The sequence below is a fragment of the Rhinatrema bivittatum genome, chromosome 9 (assembly GCF_901001135.1).
Source record: "Rhinatrema bivittatum chromosome 9, aRhiBiv1.1, whole genome shotgun sequence".
Lineage (NCBI taxonomy): Eukaryota > Metazoa > Chordata > Amphibia > Gymnophiona > Rhinatrematidae > Rhinatrema > Rhinatrema bivittatum.
In genome coordinates, this window is record NC_042623.1 from 209,724,004 (window position 1) to 209,747,447 (window position 23,444).

Sequence of the window (23,444 nt, forward strand, 5' to 3'; positions counted from 1 at the left end):
ACCTGCCTACTATTTTTTTGGAGCAGGCGCAGGCGGCAAGAAATGCGTGCTCGCTTAGCCTGGACTGCAAGGAATGTTGGCTGTTTTTCACCTGCTACCCCCTCAAAGCTTGATGGTCCTTTAGTTTCCCCTGGCTTGCTCTTCCCTTCCCTTTCCCTCTCATATCAGGCCTCGATTGTTCGCTATACAGCTACTGCCACCTCCCTATCTGTCTTCGGGGCTCAGACTCGGGCTCAAGTCTGACTCTCCTCCTCCTCTATTTCATTTCCTCTGTGCTGCGACTCCCACAGCTGCAGTGTTGGCCTGTCATTTTGCATTGCCTGTGTGAACTGCTGTGATCTCATCTGAGTCCTGCGCGGTGCGGCTGCATCTCTCTTCTTTCCAAACTAAAGTTATGTCAGGCACCTGCTGCCTTTCCAAGTCCACCTGTATTTAAGGGAGTCCCCTGAGGGTCTGCAATGCCACTGCTGCAACCCAAAATAATGTTATAGGACTGCTATCTGTTGGCTGTACACATTACTGCATTCCCCTTAGCAAAGTAAAGCTGAATGTGTCCTTGTGCTGCTGGCTGCCTCTCAGTACTGTGGAGCCCTGAAAAGGTGTGTGTGTGTGTGTGTGTGTGTGTGTGTGTGTATATGATAGAGAGGGAGGACCTGTGTGTGTGTGTGTATGTGTGTATGTATGAGAGAGAGAGAGGGCGGACCTGTGTGTGTGTGTGTGTGTATGTGTGTATGTATGAGAGAAGAGAGGGAGGACCTGTGTGTGTGTGTATGTGTGTATATATGATAGAGAGGGAGGACCTGTGTGTGTGTATATATGATAGAGAGGGAGGACCTGTGTGTGTGTGTGTGTGTGTGTATATATGATAGAGAGGGAGGATGTGTGTGTGTGTGTGTATGTATGAGAGAGAGAGAGGGAGGACCTGTGTGTGTGTGTGTGTGTGTGTGTGTGAATGTATGAGAGAGAGAGAGGGAGGACCTGTGTGTGTGTGTGTATATGTGTGTATGTATGAGAGAGAGAGAGGGAGGACCTGTGTGTGTGTGTGTGTATGTATGAGAGAGAGAGAGGGAGGACCTGTGTGTGTGTGTGTGTATGTGTGTATGTATGAGAGAGAGAGAGGGAGGACCTAAGTGTGTATATGAGAGAGGGAGGACCTGTGTGTGTGTGTGTGTGTGTGTGTATGAGAGAGAGAGGGAGGATCTGTGTGTGTGTGTGTGTGTGTGTATGTATGTGTTTGAGAGAGGGAGGGGAGGACCTTTGTGTATGAAAGAGAAGAAAAGAGAGCCTGTGTATGTGTGGACAACCTTTTTTTTTGGGGGGGGAAGACATTTCTGGAGGGGTGGGCTCCACCTTGGCCGGGGTGGAAACAGATTGCTGGTGCTGTTTTTTAGAATATAGATAGATCAGCTTTTAAAGTAGAAAAGGGGGGAGGGCTGACAGTCGCTCAGCTGTGCATAGCTCGGGGGAGGGTGTCTTTGAAGGATGCTAATGAAAGAGGAGAATTAGGGCATCCCAACAGAGAGGTTCCAATGAGGGCAAGGATGGTCCCATGTGCCTATAGGTGGGGAATCACCTGAGCTAGGGGATTCCAAATTATCCCTGTCAACTGAGGAGCAGGTTGTTAATTTAAACAAAAAACACATTTTGAAATGTCTGTGTGCCAAATCCAGAAGTCTAAGTAAGTTGGGAGAGTTAGAGTGTATAGCAGCAAATGATGACATTGACATAACTGGCATCTCAGAGACTTGGTGGAAGGAGGATAACCAATGAGACAGTGCTATATCAGGGTACAAATTATATCACAATGATAGGGAGGGTATAGAGTCCAACAGGATAAAGATCATACAAGAGACTAAATGCTCAGTAGAATTTATTTAGGTAGAAATCCCATGTGAGATGGATAAGAGTGTAGTGTTAGGAGTGTCCTGTCGTCCGCCTGGCTGGGGTGGTCGGACGAATGATGAAATGCTGGGGGCAGAGGCGTGATAAAGGGAGGCAGGGGAGGCAGTCTGCTCCAGATGGCAACAGTCCAACAGGATAAAGATCATACAAGAGACTAAATGCTCAGTAGAATTTATTTAGGTAGAAATCCCATGTGAGATGGGTAAGAGTGTAGTGTTAGGAGTGTCCTGTCGTCCGCCTGGCCGGGGTGGTCGGACGAATGATGAAATGCTGGGGGCAGAGGCGTGATAAAGGGAGGCAGGGGGGGGCGGTCTGCTCCAGATGGCAACAGGGGGAGGGGTGCCATTGCTGCTGGCAGGAAGGTCCTGCGGCAGCGCAGAACAGTGTCGTGGCGGGGAAAACCCAGCAAGCAAAAGCAGGGAGCTGCAGTGGAAGAGGCCAGCGGCGCCACTGGCATTTCCTGGAGCTGGTATGTCAGCTCTCCGGGAGCTGGTGGCAGAAGAACAGGCCCAGCGTTGCTGCTGGTGGCCGAAGAAGGGAGAGACTGGCCCTGTTAGAGTAAGTGCCAGTGTATGAGGGTCTGTGTCTATGAGTGTATGTGGGGGTGTATGAGGATGTGTGTGACGGTGGGTGTGTGTATGAGGGTTTTGTGTGTGTGTGTGTATGAGGGTGTGTGTATGTGTGTGCCTGTGGGTGCAATTGTGTGAGAGGGTGCCTGTGTGTGGGGGTGAGGGTGGGGATGAGAGATAGGAAGCGTGTGTGTGCGGGGGTGAGAGGAATCGTGTGTGAGAGATAAAGAAGTGTGTATGTATGAGAGAGAGACGGAGGAAATGTGTGTGTTTGGTTCTTTCATATACACACACTTAAGTTCCCTCTGTCTCTCACCAAGCGTTTATGTGTGTGAGAGACGGAGCATATTTTGTTTGAGTCTTTGTGTGTGTGTGTGTGTGTGTACCCCCAGTTCACGACAATCTTAGGGTATCAGGTATGGAGAGTGGAGGATTTATAAAATCCTTATTAGTTTTAATTACTGGATATTATTTGATGTCTGCTGGTTTAAAATATTTTATCAATGTTTAGGAAATTTTTAAAAATTTGTGCAGAAGCTTCTATTATTGAATATTATTCTATTCATCAGCTGTTTTGAAATGTATATTTTTTAGTATGGTTTTACTATTCTGATTTATATTTTTTGATTGTATTGTTTTGAGGAATAGTGATTTTCTGCTTTTCCAGTGTTGCACTGCATACAGAATCGGGCTAGTGGTTTCCAGTTTAGTTTTTGTCTGCATGTGTGCGTGTGTGAGAGAGAGAGATAGAGGAAGCGTGTGTGTGTGTGTGTGTGTGTTAACGTGTGAGAGAGACCCAGAGGAAGCGTGTGTGTGTGTCTGTGTGTGAGAGAGACACAGAGGAAGTATATGTGTGAGAGAGGTACAAAGAAAGTATGTGTGTGTGTGTGTGTGTGTGTGTGTGTGACTCTCACACACACACATGCTCCCTCTCTCTCACCAAGCATGTATGTGTGTTTGAGAGGGAGCATATTCTCTGTGTGTGTGTGTGTGTGTGTGCATGCATGCAACAATCTTAGGATGACAGATATGGAGAGCGGGAGATTTTTAAAATCCTTATTAGTTTTAATTATTGGGTGTTATTTGATGTGTCTCTGTTTTGAAATATTTTATCAATGTTTAGGAAATTTAAAAATTATATATTGGGGGGGGGGGGGGTGCCAAAGGAGTATTTGCCCCAGTGTTAGGATTCGTGGGTTTCGTGGACCCTTGGCCCGAGGTAAAGGTTGGTACAGCCTGAGGGGGTGGAGCCCCACAGGTCCTCACTGTCAGGAGGTGAGGTCAGCTGCAGCAGGGGACATGACTGTAGTTCAGTAGAGAGAGAACGTCCTGCGTCACTGCCACATGATCGCAGGTACCAGCCCAGAGATGTACTGTGAGGTGCCCCGAGGAGCGGGACACAGAGGCACAGTTCAGAGGAGACACAGTACTCAGGCAGGACTGATGAGACAAGTACCAGAACAGGAACCTCTGACTGAGGAGCGCTAGGCAGACCCCGAGGAGTGGGGAGCGTGGACTGGATCTTCTGGAGGAGAGATGCAGAGGGGCGGGACAGCATAGTAACAGAGTCTCTGGTATGTTAACGTAGGGGCTGCCCCGAGGAGCGGGGAAGCACAGAGTCGAGTCTTAGAATAGTGACCTAGGCACTGCCCTGAGGAGCAGGGAAGTGTGGAGCAAAGTCACTGGAGTAGAGACATAGGCACTTCCCCGAGGAGTGGGGAAGTGTGGAGCAACGTCACTGGTGTAGAGATTTAGGCACTGCCCCGAGGAGTGGGGAAGTGTGGAGCAAAGTCACTGGTGTAGAGACATAGACACTGCCCCGAGGAGCAGGGAAGTGCAGAGTCAAAGCCTCCAGTGGTAAGGCAGATACTACCCCGAGGAGCGGGGAGCATAGAGAAGGAATCTCAGGTAGGCAGTTCTTGAGGCAACCCTGAGGAGCAGGGAAGCCTGCAGGCAGCACCTCCGGAGAGGGTGCAGGGACTACCCTGAGGAGCGGGGAAGCCAGGAGACAAGTCTCCCAAGGAAGCGCACACAGGCCCTCGAGGAGCGGGTACCCGAGCCAGAGTCCAGAACCGCAGGTAGAGATCCAAGGCAGGAACCACACCTCCAAGGAGACAGGAACAAGCACCAGTAGGCGAAGAACTCATTGCCAAGTTGATTAGCATAGGCCAAGCTTGTGATGTCATCAGTCGGGGATGCCCCTGAGGTTCCCGCCATAGTTTCTTTAAAGAGGGACGCGGTGGCACGCGCACACCTAGGAAGGCCCAGAGGAGCCACAGCCGCGAGTTCACCCGGAGAAGAGAAAAGGGCAGCACATGACGTGAGTTGGGTTGGCTGCGGATGGCCGCGGCCGACGGTCATAACACCCAGGTGCCAAATACTCTAGGTGTGCCTCTGGCTTGGGGAAATCAGGGAAGCTAACCAGTTTGGCAGTGCAGTGACGGTGAGAGATTTCAATTACCCCAATATTGAATGGGTAAATATAACATCAGGGCATGCTGGAGACGTGGGGTTCCTGGATGGAGTGGACGGCTGCTTCATGGAGCAATTGGTTTGAGAGCCAATGAGAGGGGGAGCTATTTTGGATCTAATTCTTGGTGAAGTGCAGGATTTGGTGGGAGAGGTGGCGGTGGTGTGGACCACTGGGCAATGGTGGTCATAGCATGATCAGGTTTGAAGTGATGACTGGAAGGGGGACAGTATGTAAGTCTACAGCTCTAGCACTGGATTTTCAGAGGGGAGGATTTGATGGGGTAGGGAAGGTGGTTGGAAGGGGTTTGGGGGCTGCAGCTGCAGGGGTTGGGGGTGTGCAGAAGGTATGGATGTTGTTTAGAAGTACGGTCGGAGGCACAATCTAGATTTGGTCCATGTGTTGAGAGGGGTGGAGGGAAGGCAGAACGATTGCCAAAATGGTTGAGGGGTGAGGTGAGGGGGACTATTTTGACCAAAAGGGCATCCTTCGGGATTTGGAGGGGGGATCCATCTGAGGAGGGTAGGAAGAAGCATAGACATTATCAGGTTGGGTGTAGGGCATTGATGGGACAGGCTGAGAGAGAATTTGGGATGAGGTTGGCCGTGGAGGAAAAGACTTATAATAACAACTTTAAAAAATATATTCGAAACAGGAAGCCTGCAGGGGAATCGGTTGGACTGTTAGATGACCAAAGGGTTAAAGGGGCTCTTAGGGAAGATAAGGCCATTGCAGAAAGATTAAATGAATTATTTGCTTCTGTGTTTGCTGGTGAGGATGGTGGGGATATACCGGTTCTGGAGATGGTTTTCAGGTGTAGTGAGTCGGATGAACTGAACTGGGTCACTGTGGGCCTGGAAGATGTGGTAGGCCAGATTGATGAACTGGGGAGTGGCGGATCGCCTGGACCAGATGGTGTGCACCCTGGGGTTCGGAAGGAGCTTGTAAATGAAATTTCAGATCTATTAGTTAAAATTTGTGATCTGACATTGAGGTCACCCGTTGTGCCTGGGGACTGGAGGGTGGCCAATGTAACCCCAATATTTGAGAAGAGCTCCGGGGTGATCGAGGAAACTGTAGACTGGTTGGCTTGGCTTTGGTGCTTGGAAAAATGGTGGAAACTATTCTGGGGTCAAGGTCACAGAGCATGTGGAGGGAAATAACCGATTCACATCTACTCGTTCAAGATCTCTCATTATTTTAAAGACCTCTATCATATCCCCCCTCAGCCATCTCTTCTCCAAGCTGAACAGCCCTAACCTCTTCAGCCTTTCCTCATAGGGGAGCTGTTCCACCCCCTTTATCATTTTGGTCGCCCTTCTCTGTACCTTCTCCATTGCAGCTATATCTTTTTGAGATGTGGCGACCAGAATTGTACACAGTATTCATTTTCTGTTTTGTTAACCATTTCATTCTTAATAATTCTTAACATTCTATTTGCTTTTTTGACCACTGCAGCACACTGAGCCGACGATTTCAAAGTATTATCCACTATGAGACCTAGATCTTTTTCCTGGGTAGTAGCTTTTAATATGGAACCTAACATCGTGTAACTACAGCAAGGGTTATTTTTCACTATATGCAACACCTATTTGCATTTTTTACCATTGGATATTGTTCTATTTTATTGGTATGGTTGATGTTTTATATTTCTTGATTGTATTTAATGTTTAGCAAGGAATAGTAACATTTCATTTTTCCTACAAATCCTGGCTTTTTGCGGTTTCCAGTTCAGTTTTTGTCTGCCTGATTCTATTTATACTTTATAATCTGTTTAATCTATTTGGCAAGGGTCTATCTGTGTTATGAATGTGTAAAAAGGTGAGGTATTCTGCTAGCATGTGGTTTCTGTGTAGGGATCTGTAGCAGCCTGGCTTGTTCTGTTTTCCTAATAAGCATATAGGCGATGTAGGACCTGTTATATTTGCAGTGTTGCCTTTTCATAGGTAGGGTTGTTACTGTTTGAGTGCTGGCATTTAGCGCTGTTTTAGTATGGCAGGTTTACTATATTATAATCAAAAGGCAGTTTTATCATGGCTATCTGAGGGCCTAGCCAACACACTTTACAATAGACCTAAAACAATATAGATTCCAAGTATATTTTTTGCAGGGTTTTCTGGTTGGTACAGCAGTACATGCAAATATAATATTCATGTTATAAATGATATTTTTATCTCAGAAAGACTGAATGCTTTTTTATATAAAATTTCTCTTTTTGGATTGGGGAAATGGTTAATAAGACACTTTAAAATAGATTCATAGGGGAGCTTTTTTGTTGGAGATACCTGAATATAAGACCAAGGGCCGCTGTGAGCTCCTTCTGGGTGCTGGTTCCAGCCGCGGCGACGCCCCATCCCCTCCCCGACGCTATCGCTGTTGTCATCAACAAGGGACATCTGCCTCAATAAAATCTAGAGGCCCCGGCGCGAGCTGTTGGTGTGCTGCCGAAGCCACATGCTCCAAAGGGCACACACGGCTTGCCTCGATGGGGAAGAAGAGAAAATCGAAAATATTAACATCTCCTGCTCCAACTGTTTTTTGAGGCTCGATGGACAACCATTTACTGTGGATTGGTGAATAGTCCACCAGTGACTGCTCTGGAAGCTCCTCAACAGGAGTTTCCTTGAGTACTGCTGATAGTAGACTTCCTCCCCAACCAGCGGCTCCTATATTACAAGTTGAAAGGTTGAATTCTCCCCAATTTTTTAGATCCATTGTGGGGAATGACCCAAATTCCAATCAACAGACAATTGATTCTATTATGCATGTTGATTCGGTGGGTATAGATAAATCTGGCCCTGAGGATGCCTAAGTTAAACTTAAGGTATCATTTATGGATATAGGTAAAGATCCAGCTAGTGTTACACTTGCTGATTTATGGACATAGATTAAGAAGTTGGACAATGATGTGAATCAATCTATTTCTCAGTTTCATGTCTTTATGACTGAGACTAAAAATACTATCTTAGTACAAGAAAAGAAATTACAAGAGCTGGAAAAAACGACATCTGCTTTGAATTTAAATATTACACTGCTATTTAATGCCAAATCGGCACATATTAAGGATAGCTTGGCATTGCCTAATGAAGTTGAGGCATTAGAAAATCTTGCTAGAGTTAAAATTCTGCGATTAATTAATTTTCCATATACTAGATTATTATCAGCATTTGAAATGTTTAAAAAATATTTACAAGAGGTTTTGCCCTTCTCAGAAGTTGAGGTACCTTATATTTCTAAGATATTTTATATGCTAAGAGGAAGAGACCAGACCAGATAAACCAACCTCCTACTCCAGACAGCCTTGGTCTCTCAACATTTCTTAAGGAATCAATAGATTTAATAAGTAATAGTTACCTTAATAGTTTCTTTTTGTGCAGAGTGAGACAAAGATTTGGTGTTCTATAGATACTTAAAAAATAAGGATATCTCCTTTTGTGGACCAAAGATACAAATATTTCCTGATGTCTCTCGTCCTACACAAGTACGTAGGAGACATTTTCTTTCTTTAAAAAATAAGGTCCTTGCATTAGGAGCAACCTTTTAAGTTTCCTTGCAGATGCTTAATAACGCTGAATTCAAACAAGTTTATGTTTTCTGATCCCTTACATTTGGAAACTTTTATTTTTAATAAAAATGCAGAGAAAGGTTTAGTAGACCAGAGTTAGTGACCTATGATTAGAGTTGCGGGGAAGGTCTTAAAAAATATTGAATACCCAGGTATATTTCTCCTTTTCTTGATAACAGTTTTGTTATGGTAACTTAATTTCCTTAACTCCCCATTTTATAGGGCATACGATTGCTGTATATGTGTTTATTTTGAAGACTATACTTGTAATTCTGTCTTACAACAATTGCATTTTTTTATCTTTTTGTAATCAAATAAGAAATTTAATAAAGATATAATTATAAAATAAAATAGATGTATAATTTTGTATTGAGTGTGGGGCAGAGGGGTGATGGATCAAGGTTGTAAGGTTCACCTAATACCCTTGCATCTGCACTGAGAGATATGATATATATGATAGTGTTCCCGGGAGGGTGGTAGGTTTACCAGTTCCCTAGAAATATTATCACTGACACTTTATCTGCCACTCCTCTGGGAACCCTTATCCCTCTTCCCCAGAATTTCAAATCACTGAATGGGCAGACTCCAGGGGGGGACCCCTTCCCCAGCTGCCTCAGTAATTTGACCTATGCTGTGCCTTGGGGGTGCGGGTAGGGTGCCATCTCATCCCTCACCTCAGGCAGCAGATTGTCTTGAGCCACCCCTGCTGATGGCTAGAGCAATGATATGAAAAGAGGAGCTGGCAGGCAGAGAAAGTGGATTGTATCTGCTTTTTTTTAAATATGAAATGTAGGTTTTTATTTAGGTTATTAAGTTTTAATTTGGAGGTGTGCTTTGTTAGGGTAGAGATAAATATTTTGTGTATCAGAATGATGGATTACAAAATTGTAACCCACTTTCAGGCCATTGCAATATAATGCGCATAAAAACGCATTATATTGCGCATTATATAACGCATTATATATGGCTGCAGGTTTTTGAACAGGTGCACATCCACCTCTCCTGGGCGCTCAATGCAATATGCGAATGAGCTGCCACGCTAAAAGGGACGCGCAATGGATAATTTGTGCATCCCTAGTGCTCTGCTGTGCATCCACAATAGCCTGGCCAGAGCTCCCTCCCCACCCCTGGCAGGGCTGCTCCAGAACAGCCTTCTGAAAGGGGATTTATTTATTTATTTATTTAACATTTTTATATACCGACCTTCATGAAAATTCATATCAGATCGGTTTACATGTAACAAGGGTTATAACTTAATCAACCATATAACAAGAGGTGAAAGATACATATAACAAGGAGGTATTAACTTGGAGGGCTAGGATAGCCGGAGATATAGGACAGCGTAACTGAGTAAATTAGATAATGCAATAATATAAAGAAGGGAGGCATAAATATAATGCCTAAACTTGGAGGGGCGGGGCGTTTAGTTAGGAGTCAGTGTCCGGTCTGGTGGAGAAAAATTGTTGGATATGCAAGTTAGGGGAAGGCTTGGAGGAAGAGCCATGTCTTGAGTTTTTTTCGGAAGGTTAGAGGGCATGGTTCTAGTCTGAGATCTGTGGGCATGTTGTTCCAGATGGTTGGACCAGCTGTAGAAAAGGCTCGTTCTTTGGTAGATGATAGGCGAGTGGATTGGTCCTTTCACTGACATGTGACAGTAAATGAACCAATCGGCAGTAAGTGAAGCAGTGAATAAATTAATATTAAATGCCCTGTATGTGCAGGTTACCAAAATGGCCACTCAATTTATGAGTGTCCATTTTATCCCGTAGCGGCAAATTTACTGGCACAATACTCATGCACAATATAAACAGCCCTGAACGTGCATATTGTGGGTGTATATTATGCACCCCAAAATTGTTTTTTTACATCAAGACTTGTTTTGCATGGTGCTGCTTTCTGTGGTTCTTCCTAATTAGTATTGCGATGATACTAAGTAGGAGGAAGCACAGAAAAGCAGTTTTTTGTTTTTAAGTTAAGCCCTTGACGCGCGGGAAAACCCTATGCCTGCTCCAGACAGGTGTGAAATTTAACAGGTTAAAAAGTGAGCCTTGGGTGCACGGGGATTTTTTGCATCACGGGATAATAGCTAATAGCCTCATCCAAAATGCATATCCAAGCACTTGTTAACCTGTATGCTAGGCTCAATGCATGATATTGCATCGGCCTATTTGTGTGGATCTGATAAGGCGAGTATCAAACTGAAATAAGTTAAATGGGACACTCCTATTGAAGGGATGTCACATATCCTTGTGGTGAACTTATTGTCCAAAGATGGGCATAAAGGTTAAACAAATTGCTGCTCAGTCCTATACAAATATACCATTGGCGCTACCTAATACTCAACAAAGCAGGTAGGATTAATTTACAGTATGGACTTCTCTCATTGATGGAACCCCACTCCGAGACAACATTGACATCTTAAAGCACACACAAATCTACGTAATGTAGGTCAGAGTCCCTCACAGCATGGAATAAAATGGCTGGGTCAAATCCAGCACCTCCAGGAGGAAGGGACTGAGGGATATGGATGGCTTCTTACAAAGTGTGTTAAATTACAGGAACAGTGACATCTGGTGTCCAGACCAGGAGGGTCTGCCACACATATTTATGTATTATGTTTAAGTGTACCTCATTAGGGGGCAAGGGTTGGGAGGGGGAGAGATGGATGTAGCACTTGTGCCACATTGTAAGTCTCAGTGAGTGTGAACTGCAGTATTTTTGAGCACTTGTGGTAATGTCCCACAAATAAGCGGGCCTGGATTTAGGAATAGGTAACACAACAACTGTCTAGGGCGCCAGATTTTGAAGATTCCAAATACAAATGCCACAAAGTTATCTACCCATCTACTTTAGGGCTGGGTTCCACTGCCAGTTCAATAAAGCACCATCTGGCACTCTGGCTGAACAATCCCTCCTCCGCTTTGCAATCTCTGATGGTGAAATCCCTGATGTCCAAGCTTCTCGGGTGATCCCCTGCCCTCAACCTACAGTTCTGCCTATGGGCAGCAAAACCTTAAATCTGGCCCTGATTGTGAGCATGCTATAGAGTGTGTTCTGGGAACGCTAGGAGAGCGGTCCCATCTGGAGGGGATTGTATGCTCTTGGGCCTCGGCACGACCCCAGAAGACTCCAGAGCAGCACCAAGGTAGGCAAGGCGTGTCCAAGCATGGGTGAAGACTAAAGGTCTGACCCTCCACCGGACCTGCATGCTTCTGGAAAGCCAACAATGCAATTTTGGTTACTGAACAGTCCTCCGACCGTTCCCAGCCCTTTCGGACCTGCCGCTAGGTATCGGCAAGAAGCAGCAGGCCGGACTGAGGACGAGGGCAGATGAAGGCCTTGTGACATAGAAGACTCTAGATGAGACGAGGAGCTAGGAAGACTCTGGACAAGACGAGGAACTTGGAAGACTCTTGATGAAACAAGGAACTTGGAAAGTTCAGACATTAGCACTGTCTCTCAGGGTGCCCTACACAGCCCACCGACACGGGCGGACCCAATGGGCTGGTTACGGACCACCCTGTCCCACTGCTCACCCTACACAACCTGGAGAGGCCGATCAAGGACCACATGGAGAGCGGGAGAAGCGCAGGAAGGGAATCCAGCCAAGACGAAACTCCAATGATGAGAACAGGAACCGACGAGATGGATTTACCCCAACAAGGTGTCATCTGGAGAACCAAAAGAGCTGGAGGGTCAAGAGGGCTCGGAACAAGTAAAGGAGGAATGGAACCTTGGAACATCAGGAAATGGAACATCAGGAAGCCTGGAACATCAGGAAGTGGAATATCAGGAAGCCTTGACTAGGAACCTCGGAATATGAAGACATGGAACATCAGGAAGCAATGAAAACTCAGGACATGGAGCTCCAATGAAGAACAAGGAACGAAGACCTGATGGAGCGCTCAAAGACGAGACTTCCAGGAGCAGGAAACTCCAATGCAAGGCAAAGCAAGAGTGCTGGAGAAGCCCTTTTATAGGGCTAACAAGGAAGACGCCCAGGATGACGTCACTAGGTGGGGCCCAGGGCATATCCAACCGTGGGCCCTATAAATCTAGTAAGGAGGCATGGCCAAGCACCTAGAGAGGCAGACAGAAGCAGGGAGAGCCTGATGGCAGTGTCCCTGCTGCAAGGGAGAGCTCAGGGGCGGCCCCAGGCCGCTAGCAAGCTCGGGGCAGGTGTTGGCAGCTCCCAGCTGCTGAAGGCAGGTTGACTACGCACTTCTGCCACGAAGGTAGAATTAAGGGCGGCCTCAGGATGCTAGGCAGGCCCCGCGGAAGACAAGCTGGCTTGCGGCTCCCTGCAGAGAGTGTAGGCCCCAAATGCAGCGGTCTGGGCCGCGGGAGAAGACATCAGCGGCAGGCCCTGAATGCCGCGGAACGTGGCTTTGATGTCGGTGGCCTCCAGCCGCATTGGGAAGGCAGCACAAGGTAAGCGGCCTGCTCGCGGGGGAAACTATTGTTGCTTACTTGCTACTAAGATATTTGTTCGTTTTTGCTGCTGTGCCAGCCAGGCTTTTTTTGACTGCACTTTCTTTTTTTATTGAACTCAGACTGTATCTCTGTCTCTCCCACTGAAACAAGCTGCCAGCAGTGGCGTTTTGCTGCTGATCTTACCCCCCTGGGGTAGGTTGCAGGCAGGGTTTGGGTGTTGTGGGTGGGAGATAGTGTGAGAGCTGCAGTGGCTGTCTGGGAGTTGGTATTTTCAAACAACAAGCAGCATCACTAGGCATTGTGCTTGCTCAGGCTTCCAGTCTTGTCTCTGGAGTTTCATTTTTTTGTGCACATACGTCAGTCTCAGTTGTAGTGTCTACAGGAAGACACTGCACTGTGAGTCTGTGTGCAGTTTTCCAGACTCACATATATTGGTACAGAGGTGTTCATTCACCAATAAAGAAATAATTCTTTTAATTGAAATCCCTAGTAGGCAGTGACATTATTTTTATTTATTTATTTATTTTATATACCGACATTCAATCGAGATATCACATCGGTTTCCAGGTAACTAAAAGAATAGGGCGAGATCAGCCCTATTTTACATTATAACATGATTATTAACATTAAATCCATGATGTCAGGGAAAGGTAGACGAGTGATTGGGACTGGCATAGGAGGCACTTCAAAAGGCACTGACAGTCCCCCATTAAAGTTAAAATGGGAGCTGTTCCAATCTACAATCTCTGGAGAGGCAGACAGTTCCATCCGGAAAAAACTAAAATTTAAAGATGATGCACCTCTACCACATGTTTCTGACCCTGTTGTTTTGGAGGTGAGGGAGGCTAAGTCATGCAAGACAAAAGGGCGACACCCAAAAGCAGCAGTGCGACAGCAGACTCTAGTTAGCGCTGACAATGTAGCGCAGACACTGTTTGCTTTTGATTCCGATGATTCTCATCATCAGAAATGGAAAAAGTAATAGCTGAAGAAGGTTTAGGAAGATTAGTTAGTCCTGACTTAGTCTCCTCTTCAGTGCTGCAGGGGAGAGATGAAACTGATGATGATGAGGATGAAGAGCAGTCAGTGCAGGCACAGAGTGTGACTGATGCCCCTGGCATTGCTTCTCAGGGTGCACCCAGTACTTCAACTCCAGTGCCAGCATCCACCCCGAAGGCTATAGAGAAGGGATCATGAAAGAAATCTGTGATCTGGAGCCACTTTAACGTGACGGAGACCCACATTTTGCTCAGTGTAATTACTGTGCCAGGGCTATTAGCAGAGGCAAGCAAATGGGACATCTAACTAATTTTGGCATATGCAGAAGCAACACCCAACAGTACTACCATCTGGGTATGGTGGCAGTACCAGTCATGGGACCCCTTTTTCCAGGCAACATAAAGTGGTTGAAAAGGAGCAGAGTCATCCCACGCCCTCAGCCCCTTCTAGCAGTCAGGTGGCAGGCCAGCAGCCCCCTGCCATGTGTCAGAAGCGACAACCCACCATGGAGGAAATGAGGTGGTGTTCGGTAACGCTATCCCAGGGAAGGAGGCAGGCAGCCTCAAAAGTTGTAACCAGGAGCATTGGGGAAATGATTGCCCTTGATGACCAGCCCTTGCAGTTAGTGCCAAAAATAGGCTTCAAATTCTTCCCCCATTGACTTTAATGGGAAGTGAAAAATGAATGAAACTAATAAACGAATTGGTTTTCTCCCCTATTAAACTAATGAAACGCATTTGGGTCCCTGCGAAACGAAAAATGAAATGAAACAAATTTTTTCCTTCTGCACATCCCTAGTGTCAGCCTGAAGGTGGCGATTGGTGTGCGCAGTCCAAGTGTGGGAGCAGCTGTAGTGAGTGGAACTTAAAGGCAGAAAATCCACGGGAGTAAAACATTGAGTAATACCTACTAAGAAAGGGAAGCCACACACACTATACAGATTGAGTGCAAAGATCCTTTCCATCCACTTTAAAATCCCAGCTCTTTACTCTGAGTAGCATCTCTGAAGTCTGAGGGAGCGGCATCAAAGATTTATCTGTTGGATCGAGATGCGTGACCCCAGAGCTCCAAGTTTAAACCCATAATACCAGAAAAGGTTTCAAGAAGGAGGGATCTGTTGCAGTCTGGGAATGTTGAAATGGAGCCCCATATGCTTAGTTCAGATAAATAAACCCTGTGCACACTCAAACTGGGCCTGTGCAGCAGCTTGCAAGTTTTTTCTTTGTAAATAAGATCAGTTAGAAACAGCTCTTCTTGGAGCTATCTGCAGTTTAAGGACTGGGTTTGTGGGAGTATTAAGTTACGGGCATTATTGCTTAGTAGTATAGCTTTTGTTAAAAATGGGTTGAGCTAATTACTAATGTTTATTTATTTATTTATTTATTTGCTGTTTTTTATATACTGAGGTTTAGCAGAAGCCTTCACCCCGGTTTACAATAGAACAATGTAATGTCTATGTAAGTGTCAAACTCTGTGAGAGAGGAGTATTGGAGGAGCATGGTAAGACTTGGGATTTATGGGGAATATTGTACTTATATATATTAATGTATTTTATGTTTATATTGTTTTATGCTGATGCAATTAAGAACTGATTTGCTTCTATGTGCAGGGAGGGTAATTTATTTTTTAAAGCAACTTCAGTGGGTAAAGCAATATTTTACAGGCAGAAATGGCTTCTCACAACATAGTGTGCCTGAAATGTGGATAAACTTATGTGTGTACATCATGCAGTTATGCGCACACTTTTGTATTGCAAACATATGTGTGTAGAATTTCCCCAAAAAATGTATGCACACAATTTATAAAATGTGGATAATTCTGGTGGGATAATTTCTATGCATATGTGTTCACACATTTCCTCCTTTCACATTTGGTGTAACTGATGTGTGTGTTTGCCGTCCAAACCGGACGGCAAACACACACATCAGTTACACCAAATGTGAAAGGCTTCTACCAAATGAACTCCTTAAGGCTTAGATATTTGATGCTCATGTATTTACTGCTTATGTATTCTAACGTGCGTTGCGCACAGGTTTATCAATAGTAAGGCATGACCCAAACTGAAAGCAAACTAAACTAATCTGCAGTTATTTTAGGTCTTGGCTAACATCATTCACCATTGCCACAGAGAGGATCTGACCACTCTTGCTTTTTGAGTGCTTTCACCTTCCGTCTTTGACACCATCTGCTTGACCACTCCTTCAGGATTGCCCGCCCCCCCCGCGCAAACCATAACATGTCTTGTAAATTCCTACATCTAGGGCCCAAATAAAGAACTTGTTGCAATTTATTTATTTATTTTAACATTTTTATATACCGATAGCCGTTTGCACATCGTACAGTAAACAGATAGGGTGCCACTGGAAAGGGCATATCCTTTACATGGAACGTAAGAACTGTAAAATTTAAACACAAATGATAGAAATTCGGTTAAGCATTTAAGATTAACTGGGGAGAATAGATAATATAAGTAGATAATATTTATAACATAGAAACATAGAAATGGCGGCAGAAGAAGACCAAACGGCCCATCCAGTCTGCCCAACAAGTTTCACACTCTCTTTTTTTACATACTTATCTGTTTCTCTTGGCTCTTAGTAACCTTTTGGTTCTATTACCCTTCCACCCCCACCATTAATGTAGAGAGCAGTGTTGGAGCTGCACCTAAATGAAATTTCTAGCTTAATTAGTTAGGGGTAGTAACCGCCGCAATAAGCAAGCTACACCCATGCTTGTTTACCCCGACTATGTAATTTAATCCTTGTTGGTTGTCTGTATATAGATCCATTTTTCTTCATTCCCCCTGCCATTGAAGCAGAGAGTTATGCTGGATATGCATTGAAAGTGAAGTGTCAGTCTTTCTCCCCTGCCGTTGAAGCAGAGAGCTATGCTGGATATGCTTGAAGACTTTCTCCCCTGCTGTTGAAGCAGAGAGCTATGCTGGATATGCTTGAAGACTTTCTCCCCTGCCGTTGAAGCAGAGAGCTATGCTGGATATGCTTGAAGTGTCAGACTTTCTCCCCTGCTGTTGAAGCAGAGAGCTATGCTGGAAATGCTTGAAGTGTCAGACTTTCTCCCCTTCCGTTGAAGCCGAGAGCTATGCTGGAAATGCTTGAAGTGTCAGACTTCCTCCCCTGCCGTTGAAGCAGAGAGCTATGCTGGATATGCTTGAAGAGTCAGACTTCTTCCCCTGCCGTTGAAGCAGAGAGCTATGCTGGATATGCTTGAAGACTTTCTCCCCTGCCGTTGAAGCAGAGAGCTATGCTGGATATGCTTGAAGACTTCCTCCCCTGCCGTTGAAGCAGAGAGCTATGCTGGATATGCTTGAAGACGTTCTCCCCTGCCGTTGAAGCAGAGAGCTATGCTGGATATGCTTGAAGACTTTCTCTCCTGCCATTGAAGCAGAGAGCTATGCTGGATATGCTTGAAGACTTCCTCCCCTGCTGTTGAAGCAGAGAGCTATGCTGGATATGCTTGAAGACTTCCTCCCCTGCCGTTGAAGCAGAGAGCTATGCTGGATATGCTTGAAGACTTCCTCCCCTGCTGTTGAAGCAGAGAGCTATGCTGGATATGCTTGAAGACTTCCTCCCCTGCCATTGAAGCAGAGAGCTATGCTGGATATGCATTGAAAGTGAAGTATCAGGCTTATTTGATTTGGGGTAGTAACTGCCATAAAAAACAAGCTACTCCCTGCTTTTTTGTGAATGCAAATCTTTTTTTTTTCCCCACATTCATTTACGTCCTCTAGACTTTATGGATCCACAGTGTTTATCCCACGCCCCTTTGAAGTCTTTCCACTTCTGGTCTTCACCACTTCCTCCAGAAGGGCATTCCAGGCATCCACCACCCTCTCCGTGAAGAAATACTTCCTGATATTGGTTCTGAGTCTTCCTCCCTGGAGCTTCAAATCGTGACCCCTGGTTCTGCTGATTTGTTTCCGACGGAAAAGGTTTGTCGTTGTCTTTGGATCATTAAAACCTTTCAAGTATCTGAAAGTCTGTATCATATCACCTCTGCTCCTCCTTTCCTCCAGGGTGTACATATTTAGATTCTTCAATCTCTCCTCATAAGTCATTCGATGAAGACCTTCCACCTTTTTGGTCGCCCTTCTCTGGACCGCCTCCATCTTGCCTCTGTCTCTTCGGAGATACGGTCTCCAGAACTGAACACAGTATTCCAGGTGAGGCCTCACCAAGGACCTGTACAAGGGGATAATCACTTCCCTTTTCTTACTCAATATTCCTCTCTCTATGCAGCCCAGCATTCTTCTGGCTTTAGCTATCGCCTTGTCACATTGTTTCGCCGACTTCAGATCATTAGACACTATCACCCCAAGGTCTCGCTCCTAACTATTTATGGTATACATCACTATTTATGGTATACATCACCATCACCCCAAGGTCTCTCTCCTAACTATTTATGGTATACATAGTCTACATACATACATGGTATACATACTTAGATAATATAGAGTTTGAATAATTTGACTAACAGGAATTTAACATCTTTACGTAGTAGTTATATGGGTAGTAGTTAGGGGAGGAGAAAACTAAGAATCTGAGAAAACATCATTAAATTAGGAGAACAGATGTATTAATGTGAGAGAAAAGCTACATGAGATGGAAGGAGGTGAAGGGGGGCAGGGGAGCGGGGGGAGGGAAATTGGTAATAGAAGAAAAAAGGAGTAGAGGAGATGCAATGGGGTTGAAAAGGGGTATTGAGGGCATGTCAGAAGAGGTGTCAGACAGTCTTGATATGTAGAAAGGGGTGGGCTTTAGAACGCTTAATGGGTCAATTTTGTTAAGAAAGGGGGAGCAATTAACTCTACAGAGCTCAATGTGCAAACAAAAATGCGCTCAGCAAGTTGCCCTTTCACATAAGAACATAAGATATGCCAAAACTGCAATAGCACAGGTAGAAAAGGCAATGTTGGTTATTTCAGAAACCATAATTTTGTGTTAGTTTGCAAACTGTCCTGAACACAGTAGTATTCATGTCCTAGGCAGAAATAAAGAGCAACAAAAAAGTTGCAGCGGGTCTCTTTTTATTGTACTAAAGACATTTGTGACTGGCTTTCAAGCATAATTATCCTATCACCAGTATAGGTTTCCAAAGCTAGTTACACATGTAATTAAGGTACCACCTACAAGCTGTTTGCAAATTGATCTGGAACTGCAGAAAAAATGTAACTCGTGTCTTACAAAAACAATAATGCATAATTGAGAAGGCTTTCTTTGCAGGTACAAGAACATTTGCTCTAGGATGCTGCAGAAATTTGCGTTACAAGCAACGACCACTCCTGGAACCAGTAATTATGGGTCTGCTGTACCAAAAGGCTTTCCCCATTTTGTAGTCATGGGAACAGCGCTGGGTACATCCGGCCCCTATTCTTCAATATGCAGTAAGCTGGCTATTCGCAGCAGATCAAGCCACATGCAAACCATGGACTTTGTCAGTAAGTGACAGCAGCTACTTACTCGTCTTCTTTAATAGATTTTCCAGAAATAATATTCTTTTCTGTAGGAGCATAGTCCCAATTAACTTCTTTAATCCCAATATAATGTTCTCTTTCTCTTGCCCAGACGTGGGCAATAGTATAAAGAAACAGCAAACAGCTTCTTAAAAATATTTGCATGTTGTGGTCCCCAGGCTTTCTTAGAGGATGGATTAATTCAATCCGTGTTGAGGCTCTCTCGCTATGAGCTGACTTATCCTGCACCTTTTATGTGCATTGACAGGCAAATTGCATCATCACCTTGCACAATAAATTTCCCATGATCACAGCAAACACAAAGCTTCATTCCAGTAAGACTGCTCAGGTCGCTGAATGAGAAAGCTTTCCGGAATGATTTGTTTGCACAGTCCAAACCAAGGCTGGACTTTACAGAATCCATTTCAGGCATTGCGAAGAAGAAATGTATCGTATTCCTAGCCCCTGATCCCCTGGCTCAGGGGCTTTCTGAGGAGTGCTGGGGCCACATTTCCAGGTCCTTTTCCTGACAGAGAGGAGGGAGGCAAAGCCTGTGGAGGTCCTTTGCTTCTTCTAGCAAAAAATCCACATTGCACAGGTCAACCAGCGTTAAAAAGTAAATCATTTTACTGATTGCAGATGGAAAATTACACTTTTGAGCAGCGCACATCAATACAGGAATATACTTCCAGAAGAAAGTCACATACAGAGATACTGGCAAATCTGTGCTCCCTGGCAGAAAATACTCTTCACAGGTGTTCTTCCTTGAGCAACAGGGATTGCTCCTGTCCATGAAGATGTTTTCAAGGACAGGATAAGAGAGTGCAGGGGTGGATTGGGGGGTCCCTGCAGAGAAAGCATGTGCAAATGGCCACAGGTACGTTGCATCGACAGCAAGCTTCAAACCACAAGCCTGTGCTCACCTTTTGCTTTGAAACTCGGAGAAAAGTCTGTGGGTAAACAGAACCCATGAACTTTGTCCTGAAAGGCATCATCTGAAACATTCTAAAACTGCAAAATATAAACATTAGTTCCCATTAAACACATCCAAGCTTCTTTTTCCTTTCTGATGTTGTTTTGCCGTATTCAATGCTAATCTCTTTACGGCACAGATATTAAACTACTTTGATTCTTTTTTCAGGTTTTGGGAAGCACACAGGTATCACTTTGCTTGCTGATTTGTTGCAAATAATCTTTGGCTTCTTCCATAGGTATTACAGAGAAGCCACAGGCATTGTGACATAAAGGAATCCTATGGTATATTTTCCGAGTCTAACATTGACTTTCTGTACTAAATAGAATCTACTTCTGTAAATAATCCTGGGTTCTGCAAAATAATCAACAATTTCTGCACGGGTCTAGTGAATTATCTATTATCTTGATTTTAGAAACTGCCAGTTCCATAAATTGCCCTCACCAAAATAATTCTGCACATAAATACAAGCTGTCAAATAAAAATCATTAAAAAAAATTGTAGAAATCTATTTTGATGCTGATGGCAGGGCGTCAGTAGGAGGACAGTGTTTTGCTCATCTGCATTAAGTGGTAGCCGTGGCACAAAGGGGATAATGATACTTTACCCCCTTGTTTTAGAAGCCTTGTTGTATTCTCTGAGTAACAGAGGTTAGCTCAGAAGAGCAATTCATGCTGTCATGGGTGTGGATGTCCCATGAATATGTATTGCCACTATACACTTGAGATAATTTTGTGTAAACCCTCCCCCCTGCAAGAAAAAAAAAGTATGTGAGTGGATGTCTCATGAATGGTCCTAGCACTGCAAATTATGCTCATTTTGTATTGGCGTGGGCTTGTGTGACCTGAATCATTCATGATATTTATGGGTCTTAGGTTCCCAGTCACATGGATGAAGTAGGGAAGTAGACCCAAGGGTAAAATCCAACTATATGTCACCCATGTCAGGTTTCACTGCAAACTATTGAGAAATTTCTAGAAACAGGAGGTCCAAGGAATTGTGCATTAAGAGACAGCATGAAAGAAGGGTCCTTCCCCTTAAGGCGATTGTTTTAGAGATGGTAAAAGATGGCTGAGTTATAGGAAAGAGGTCTGGGAGGAGTTGAGGGCTAGAGTGTTTTCAGACGTACTGATCTACTGCAGGGAGTAGCGCTATCTCTCTGGTAAGGGCAAGAGGTCATCTGGGAAGATTAAGACCCCCTCACTCTATAGGGACCCCCATCTGCATTGGAAAGCTTAAAACCAGAAGTGTGGTTTAAGGCAGGGGTGGGCAGTTCCGGTCCTCGAGGGCCACAAACCAGTCTGGTTTTCAGGATATCCCTAATGAATATGCATGAGAGAGATTTGCATGCACTCTGCCTCAGTTGTAATGCAAATCTATCCAACCTACTGAATCCTCTTCGGGATCACAAAAATCCTTCCTCCCAGTATCAACTCCATCTCAGACCTCAAGTCTGGAAGACTTCGATCTTGCATCCTCACTAGAGATTGAAAACATACTAAAAAAACTTGCTTCCCACCTATTTGATTCGATTCCTGCTAATCTTCTCATAGCCTGTGCCAAAGCTATTGCTAAGCCAATTGCTCAAATCATCAATGCCTCTCTAATACAGGGCTTAGTACCAACCCCACTCAAACTTGCTATTCTGAAACCTCTTCTAAAAAAGCCAAATCTCTCTCCGGAAAATCCAGCCAACTTTCAGCCAATAGCCAATCTCCCTTTCATAGCTAAAATCCTTGAAAGAATAGTCAATCATCAACTCTGCGAATTCTTAGATGACAACAACATCCTTGCCACAACGCAGTTCGGCTTCTGTAAATCCCGAAGCACTGAATCACTTCTAATTTCTCTAACTGACAACATTCTATTCAACCTCGAGAAAAAACAACCATGCCTATTGATCCTCCTAGATCTATCAGCGGCATTTGACACCGTTAACCACAAAATCCTCCTTGACCGACTAGCAGAGATTGGAATCAAAAACACCGTCTTCAACTGGTTTAAATCCTTCCTTCAAGACAGGTTCTATAAAGTTAAGATCAACAACAAAGAATCCCAACCGATTAGTACAAGTCTAGGCGTCCCTCAAGGATCCTCCTTATCTCCGACCTTATTCAACATTTACTTGCTCCCTCTCTGTAATCTACTTTCTAAGCTAAATCTAACCCACTACCTATATGCGGACGATGTCCAAATCCTCATTCCAATTACCAAATCTCTCCAAGAAACCCTTCATTTTTGGAATTCATGCTTCCTCTCCATTTCCAATCTCCTTGCTGATCTCTGCCTAATTCTAAATGCCAACAAAACAGAATTCCTCCTAATCACCCAAGATGGCAACTACCAGCTCTCCAACACTCAACTTCAGGCATCACATCCTCTATCTCCCAGGTCAGAAATCTAGGAGTCTTCATGGATAACCAACTGAATTTCAAAAGCTTCATCAATAACACCGTGAAAGAATGCTTCTTCAAACTCCAAGTCTTAAAAAGACTCAGACCCTTACTCCGCCCCCAAGATTTTAGATCAGTTTTGCAAGCAATCATATTCTCAAAAATTGATTACTGCAATTCTCTTTTACTTGGGCTCCCAGCTATTTCCCTAAAACCTCTACAAATGCTCCAAAATGCCACCGCTAGGATTCTAACTAAAGCCAAAAAAAGGGACCACAATTCGCCAATTTTAAAGAATCTCCATTGGCTCCCTATAAAATATAGAATCCTCTACAAAACACTCTCTACCATCCATAAATCTATCTACAAAACATCACACCTTGACCTCAGGATACCTTTGCAACTACACTCATCCTCCCGTCCACTGAGATCTGCACATAAAGGTTCGCTAAAAATACCTCCATTCAAAATATCTTCCAACAAAAGAGCCTTCTCCACAGCAGGTCCTAACCAATGGAACTCTCTCCCTGCAGACCTTAGGCTCGAACAATGCCCCATCACATTCAAAAAAAGACTCAAAACCTGGCTTTTCACACAAGCCTACACCTGAACTGGTCTTTTATAACACTCTCCCTTCCTGGTTAATGATCTTTTTATCCCTCATTGCTT

At 44.5% G+C, this 23,444-nt stretch overlaps 1 protein-coding gene across 2 annotated transcripts in view; it reads right to left on the minus strand.

Moving 5' to 3' along the window:
- The window catches only part of CP (ceruloplasmin), a 151,617-nt gene extending 131,972 nt beyond the window's left edge, over positions 1–19,645 (minus strand). For both annotated transcript variants that reach the window (XM_029616513.1, XM_029616512.1), the window contains exon 1: positions 19,417–19,645. In XM_029616513.1, coding sequence (XP_029472373.1) covers positions 19,417–19,574 — 158 coding nt within the window. In that variant the 5' untranslated portion in view covers positions 19,575–19,645. The remainder of the gene's footprint in view (positions 1–19,416) is intronic.
- Between the last annotated feature and the right edge of the window lie 3,799 nt (positions 19,646–23,444).